At 46.5% G+C, this 7,593-nt stretch overlaps 1 protein-coding gene across 1 annotated transcript; it reads right to left on the bottom strand.

The window, feature by feature from the left end:
- Positions 1 to 1,118: 1,118 nt before the first annotated feature.
- On the bottom strand, positions 1,119 to 5,551 carry PTTG1 (pituitary tumor-transforming 1). Its single transcript, XM_006021082.2, has 5 exons — positions 5,454 to 5,551; positions 4,890 to 5,065; positions 4,321 to 4,417; positions 2,632 to 2,784; positions 1,119 to 1,311 (listed from the first exon to the last, which is right to left on the bottom strand). Exons 1-5 carry the CDS (start codon positions 5,533 to 5,535, stop codon positions 1,232 to 1,234), a joined length of 588 nt encoding a protein of 195 aa, XP_006021144.1. The 5' UTR covers positions 5,536 to 5,551; the 3' UTR covers positions 1,119 to 1,231.
- Positions 5,552 to 7,593: the final 2,042 nt, after the last annotated feature.

Genomic DNA, 7,593 nt, shown 5'->3' with positions numbered 1-7,593 from the left:
CCGCAGTTTAAACCAGCATACACTTTGGTGAGCTTTAAACAAAAGATATCCCAACTCAAGTAAGAAGTTTGACTAAGTGACCTTTATCAGTTCCACATTCCACCCTAATTTCTTCTGCGTAGAAGCCCTTAACAGGCAATTAAGATGCAAGAGCCAGCCACCACTCTGGTGACATCCTATATAGAATATCCTTATTTGTCCCAAGTTTGTGCCTGTAGTGATAAGTGAGATAAGGAGAAGGAAAAGTGATGAGAATAGATTATTGAACTCTCAAGATGGGAATTTAATTGTTCCTCTCCCCTTTCTGTCGGGAACATATGAATGTTACTGTGCACAGATATACTAAAAGTAAGTTTCTAGTTGCCTTGAGAGGGAGTGGAAGGGCAGGGAGGGGAAAAAGAGAGGTAAAGAAGCGCAACCCAGAACTGGGTAAATAAATTTAAAAAAAGATTTAAGAAAAGTGTATGCATGGACCACCTCACCCCTCCCTCCCCCCCCCCCCCCCAAAAAAACCCCCCCCCCAACCCAACAGCCTGCAAAAAAACACCACCCCCAAACCAAAAAAAGCCACAACTGAGACTCACTTTCAGCCAGCATGATGCTTCCATGTTTATTTAAAGATATTAGAGTCCTACAGACTGAGAGAAGCAGGTTACCCCATGCATCTTCTAGGCTTCCTTGATAGTTCCTCAGTTATGAGATATTATTAATACCAGATAGGACACTTTACTGGATGGATCATGGCCTACTCCTATTCAGGACATTTCTACTGGGACAAGAATATTCACCATCTCAGCAGTGCACCTAGATAAGCCAACTATTTCTTCCCAATATCTGGAAGGCCCAAAAATGGAATGTTAGTCTATGCAATTTAGTAGTAGCAAGTTACAAGCTAGTAGTACAAATAAGATTTGGATAGAGACCTAGTCCCAGGTTTACTTAAGTTTTGTGATCCTTCAACTTGGGTAGTCACATTTGGCCTACTACGTTACAGACACTTCTGATCCTAGAAGCTCTCTGGGATCTGCAGAGCTCAAACATGCCTATAAATTCCACAGCAATGTCAACTACAGTGCCGTCTTACCAAGTAACGTATGGAAAGCCATTTTAGACGCAAGTATTATTTACCCAATTCTTTATTTAGAAAGTTGGAGGGTTAAAAACCTAGAGAGAAAAAAAAGACATGAACAAGCTTGGTAAAGCTCAATAAATAAAAGAAGCAGAATCTACTTCAGAATTTCTGGCACGGAGGTGGCAAGTCAATGATTTCATCCAGGGTAGAAAGGAAGCTGGCAGTTGACTGTAGCAAGTCTGAAAGAGTTTAAAAAAAAAAAAAAGTAAGTAAAAAATGGAGCAGGCAGGTCTCAAAACCTAGCAATCATTTGGAAGAAACACCCCACACAAGTAACACACACCTCAGTTTCACATATTGGAGATAGTTTAAAAATAGAGCTGGCAATTGAGAAGTTTCAAATCTCAGTTATTTGCCTGGCGGTTTAGAATTCTCTTGAACTAGCAAGAAAGCTACAAAAGGATCAGGGGGGTCCCCACCATCCCCTTCAATTCCTGTTTTATGCAGAAGAAAACAAAAACCAAACAACCCAAAATGCCAGGCAAAGTGTTGAGGGATATGCAACTGCACCACTTTCTCCACCCTGCCCCCAGTCTGCAACTGTGTATGGCCAGTTGTAGTTTTATTGCTAGTCCTGTCTCTTCAGTCCACAGGTGTTAACAATCCATCCATTTGAGAGAGAATCATTAGCCTCCATACAAAAGAGAACCTTTTTAATAGTGTTGTTGTTCCACTACTGAAGCCTTCCATCTGCAGTTTTACCATTTGTTAGCCATCCCTGGTAACAGACAGTACCAGAGATGGCTCTTTCACCCCTGAAGGCTGTTTTTAGCTATGGTCAAAAACATTGAAATCAGGTGTAGAACTAACAGACCGTCACGTATTAGAGGCACTGTTAATACTCAGGATGACTAGATTTTGTTCTACAAGTCTGAGTAACTGATGCACATTTAACAATGACTACAGGACTAGTTAAACAAATCTTTTGACTATTTTCTTGCATTTAAGTTTCATATATTACCTAACAAATTAGCTAACATTCCAATAAGGCTGTGTTTTTACTGATATCAAAATGAATAAGCAGTCCTAGACCCCTAGCAAATTAGTAACACTGCTGGTTTCTCTTTAACTGGGGGGGGCGGGAGGGAATACAAAAAGAGGAGTTATGTTATGAGGCGATGCTCCACACCATCTACACCTTATCAAAATCCTAGATCTGTCCATGACTGCACACACCCTATTTTTAGTCTGTAGCAAAGTTCTAGCATGAAGACAGACATTCACAGCATGAAATTAAGTTGGTGTTGCCATGGAGCTTAAAAAAATAAAATAAAATCACTAGAAGTGCTTAGTACCTATAGATTTAGTAAGATGCTGCATATCATCTTCAGGAATCACTTTATTGGCTTGGCCACATCTCAGGAACAGTTGAGTCAGGAAAAAAAAAAGAGCCCACTCCAGTAATATAGTATCCCAGTCATTTGAGTCAGGGCTCTGTGCACAACCCTCTTTTCACAAAGAAACTGTGGACACCAAAACTTAGACAAGTCCTCACTTACCACACTCCCATGAAATTGGAGACAGCTTCATAGGTGATGGGACCAAGTTTACAAGTCTGTCAGAGGACTTTTCTTCAAATATCATAAGAGGTACACCAGTCAGGGACATGTCACTTAGTCTATGTTCTTCAGGAACTTCAAAACTCTCAAAGTCTGCTTAGGAAAGTTAGTTTCAGTCACATAGTATAGTTACTTTTAAGTCATACATTATAGCTGGGCACATTAAGTTTGTCCATTAGATTTGGAAATGTTTGGAAGGCTGACTCGTAAGAGGCTACTAGGGACTATATTAAATCAATAGACCTTAATGTATACGCTGTTGTGCAATATTTGTGTGTGCGCCTTTGCCCAAAGTTAGTGGACTGTAGTTAATATTCACTAGGATCTAGGAAGCTGTGGTTGTTGTATAGGGGTCGGCAACGTTTTTGGGCTGACTGCTGCGAGCAGCCTGGGCTCTGGGCAGGCCCAGGGAACCAGGCCCAGGCTGCTCCCAAGCAGCTACACCACGGTCTAGAGCTCCAGCCTCAGTCACTGTTAGCAGCAGCTGCAGGCATACCTCTGGCAGCACAGCTGGGAAGGAGGAGGAGCACAGGTAGGATGGCCCCTTCTCCACTGCAGGCTGGCACTGGCTGAACATATAGGGGCAGTACAGACCCCACCAGGACCCCCCAGGCTGCAGAAACAAGAGCTGCAACCAAGGTTTGTGCTACTGCATGGCAGTGGCCTGGCTCCCAAGAGGGAGCAAGAGCTGGGGCTGGTAGTGTGGGTTGGCCTGGCCTAACCTAGTGGCGCTCTGGCACAGGAGAGCCACCCCCATGGCACCTTGTTGTTGTTTGCAGGTTCACAGCTGCCTGCCACATCCAGCCTGGGCTCCAGGCAGCTGCTGCCCGACAGAACCAAAGCTGCTCACAGCAGGGCTTGCAGCCTCCCTGCCACCTACTGCAAACAGCCTAGGCTTCATTGCTGGCAACACTGCTCAGAGCCCAGGCTAGATGTGGCAAGCTGAGTAAAACGGCCTCATGTGGTATGCTGTGGCACATGTACTAGGAGTTGCCAACCCCTGTTCTAGTAGCTTTGATATAGCTATGATGGCAGTAAGTGACCCCAAACACCATTTTGAAAGTGTCAGTTTGTTTCATGAGCTCACTAACATATCTTCAAAACAGGGACAAGGAAAGAGATCTTACCATACCATTGGTATCTGAGGTATGGGGTTTCCAAGGCTGGGGGGCACAGTTGCATGCCAGGTATGATGCAGTACACTGTCCCAGTACCAGCTTGTAGTCCCAGACTGAGCATATTGGGTCCAACCCCCACAACAATTAAGACTGACACTGCTGGGGCCAAGTCTCAACCTTCCCCTCAGTCCACCCCTCCCAGACCCATGGGGAGGCTTTCCCCTCACAGTGTGCACCTTTATCTTCCCCAGCTAGGTTTTTGTTTGGTTTTGGGGGGGAAGGGGGATAAAGAGAGGTGTGGGTTATGTGAGAAAATAACGTATTTAAGTGAAAGCTGCAGTGTCCATCATCTACCTGGTCATAGGGTATCCAGGTCACTGCCCTTAGAGAGATTGGACATAATTTGAAGGCTTGGATTTTAAAGTAAAACAAGGTTAGCCTCAAAGTCAAGGCATATACTTTAGGCAATTTAAGATTAGTGACAGATAGCTTAGTGTTACTGAGTTCCTACCTAGAGGGTTGTAGGTAAACAAGTTTTCAATTTCTGGGTAGGTTTCTTCAGGTACTGCACTGCAACTTCCCACTTCAGTGGTCTTTTCAGTAGTACTCTGTAAATAAATAAATAAATAAATAAATAAATAAATAAAAATAAAAATAAAATATATATTAGTTGAAGGGATACTAGGTTCTTAAGTAATGACTTTAAAAGGCAAACTGGATAAGGGGTTTGTGCTCATGCACACAGCTGTAGGACTCCAATATATCAAAAGGCAAGGGCAGTGGTCAATTTGGTTGCTAGTTTGCTGTAAGATTATGTTCAGTAATATGACCCCAGCAATATATGTGGGGTCATAGGACAAGACCACCTCATTTTACATAGGTCAGAAATATCACGTGGATCATGATCTCAGACTACTTGGGTCACTCTTCCCAACCTGGCTGCCAGCAAGGATGTTGTCCCCTGCATCTACATGGGGGGGCAGCAATATCTAAACATGCTTCTCTCTTGTCCTAATCCCTAGGACCAGAGACTTAAGCATACTTAAGGATCTACTTCCTGCTAAGGACTCATGCACTTACCTTAGTCACAAGCTGCTTTTGTGTTTTTAAAGTTTCCTTCTTTTTTGTGGATTGCAGAGTCCTGTTCACATCTCCTAGAGCCTTTCTGAGAGACTTAGATGCGACTGGAGTTGCATTAATTGTTTTTCTAACAAGGGGAGTCTGCACCTGTGACCTTTCAGACAGAACTTTTCCTGCTGCAGAGAAAAGTTTTAAGATTCTTTACATGCTTTGCAAATACCACTATGAGCCATTTCAGTACTTTCTGCCTAGGAAGGAGGAACTAGTTACAGTTAAAAAGAGACTTCTACATAGGGATAAAGTTTTAACCTTGGAGAATTATTTCCTTGTCACTCCACTCCCACAAATAGAGTAAGGCTGTCTGTAAAAAGATAAAGCCCCCTGGAAGCCTTTGAAGGAGAAAAGGGTCTCAGAAGAACAATGAAAACATGTTCCAACAAGCGTCTACATGTTTGCTTATATTACTCAGACTTCCCGCACCTCCCATGCCAGAAATAGCAAGCCAGGCACATTCCTGGTTTATTTTAAAATGTTCAATTTTTAAAGGCAAAAGTGCACACTCACAAGTTGAAGGCAATCTTAGTCGATCCTTAGAAGTAGCACCAGCTTCTCCATTCTCCTGGTCTATGAATACAAGGGTTGCCATGTTCAGATCATGGAAACAACTTAAAAATAAGAGAAAGTTACATGATAATATAATAATACCTCCTCCCAGTTCAAGAAATACAACAATTGAGACCTGCATGATGAAAGTGCTAATGTAGAAGTACATTGAAAGATACTCTCATGACAAAAAAAAGAAATTGCATCTATACAGTTATACCATCTTTCTGAAAAGCTGACTCGGGTCTTCTTACCTCCATATTGTTTAAGAGTACTACTCAAAAAGGTTATATATAAATACATTGCAACTTGATGGCACCTGCCCTGAGCATAGCCCAGCCTAGGCCCTGCCAGGAACAGCCTAACAGCAGCATCCTGTCCCACACTGCGCAGCTCCAGGGACACACACCCCCATGCCCTCCCAAGGTGCACGCAGTAGCAGGAGCTGCCACACCCTCCCCCTGGGGAAGCTGCAGCTCCATCCCATGCTTTACCCCAGCTCCCACCACTATGCGCACCCCTGGGAGGGCATGTGTCCCCAGATCTGCACATGGGGTGGGACTGGCACCAGGCTATTCCCAGCAGGGGCTGAGCCAGGCTGTGCTGGGGGTGGGTGGCAGGAGCAGCAGTAGAAGGGGGCTATGGCAAGTTTTGGGGTGGCTGCAGCCCCTCCCAGCACTGCCGCCACCTGACCAGAACAGTCTAGCCCAGCCCCTGCCGAGAACAGCCCAGCACAACCCTGACCCCAGCCCGCAGCAGCATCCCACCCTACCTACACAGATCCAGGGGCACATGTCCCCCTGCCCCATGCACTCTCGGGGTGCATGCAGCAATGGGAGCTGCTCCCACGTAGCTCAGTCTAGCATCCCACCCCAGCTCCTCTCCCACCCCCACCACTGGGGCCTCAATCTGCCCCCTCTCCCAGCCCATTCCCTCACAACATATTTACCAGCCAGAACTGGCTGTTCTCCTGGCCACCTATGTGCTGTGCTGCAGCTCTGTGTGCGCACATGGCATTTTTCAGTCACACTAGGTCTGCATACCCTCTAGAATATTTTAAGTACTCCTAGGGGTGTGCGTAACCCCAGTTGACAGCCACTGAGCTAGGCTGCTTAGTTACATGCACTGAACTGCTAAAGCACCTGCTGCTTTCAGTTAGGAAGTCACAAGCAATTGACTCAATTTTAGTAGAGATGCACCAATACATTGGTCCAATATTGGATTGGTACCAACATGAAGAAAATTGTCTACTGGATATCAGCCTTATGGGGCTGATATATGCCCATACTGCATGCAGCCACAGCACAGAGCAGAGCTGGCAGTGTGGAGAGCTGCCTCCAGCAGCTAAGTCAGAAAGGGAAGTGGGAAGGAAGGGGCATTGGGGGTGGGGGTGCCCACACAGATCAATGCCCCCTGCAGCAAGGGAGGGGGCAGGTGTGGCCCAGCCAGGGCAGGGAAGGGGACATGGGACAGAGGCACAGCTCATAGAGGTGGGGGCAGCTCCTGCCATGGCTCTGCTCCATCCTGGACTGCCACCCAGCCCAACCATGGCTTTTCCCAGCACTTGGGTGGAAGTGAGGCGTTCAGCCAGGGCTGTGCCAGGTGGTGGCACAGGGCTGGGAGCAGAGCTGCAGGAAAGTTTGGGGTGACTGCAGCTTCTTCCCAGCACTGCCAGAGCCTGCTCCAAGCCCAGGGCCCTATTGAGAAAAGTCCCATGCAGTGCCAGCTGCCACCTGCCCCATACCAGCTGCCATCCATCCCACAGCAGTGGCCTGCCCCATACCATGCAGGTCCAGGGGCACACCCCTCAAGAAGTGCAAGCAGCAGCAGGAGCCACCCCCACCCCACAAGCCGTGGCTTCATCCTGTACCTCCCCCACCCCTGCCCCCACCTGCTTCCTCCCTCATCAAGGGGCTCTGATCTGCCCCTTGCACACCCCTTGCCTCCTCCTCTCCTTCCACCATACTGGACTTACCAGTCTGATTTCTGATACAGCTGTCTCCAGGTGGTATCAACCACTATACCTCCTTAAATTTCAGCCCCCCAAAACTCTATCAATGCACCCCTAAACTTTAGCAGTCCGATTTAGTCAGCAGTGAAC

The sequence above is a fragment of the Alligator sinensis genome, unplaced genomic scaffold (assembly GCF_000455745.1).
Source record: "Alligator sinensis unplaced genomic scaffold, ASM45574v1 scaffold360_3, whole genome shotgun sequence".
NCBI lineage: Eukaryota > Metazoa > Chordata > Crocodylia > Alligatoridae > Alligator > Alligator sinensis.
This window is presented reverse-complemented; position numbering and strand designations above follow the sequence as displayed.

Excerpts from the sequence above, each read along its gene's own strand:
- PTTG1 (XM_006021082.2), bottom strand. The coding sequence starts at position 5,535 with ATGGCAACCCTTGTATTCATAGACCAGGAGAATGGAGAAGCTGGTGCT. Across the intron at positions 4,418-4,889 it reads AAAAGCAGCTTGTGACTAAG|AGTACTACTGAAAAGACCAC; the intron begins GTAAGTGCATGA and ends ATTTATTTACAG. Across the intron at positions 2,785-4,320 it reads GTTTACCTACAACCCTCTAG|ACTTTGAGAGTTTTGAAGTT; the intron begins GTAGGAACTCAG and ends TTTCCTAAGCAG.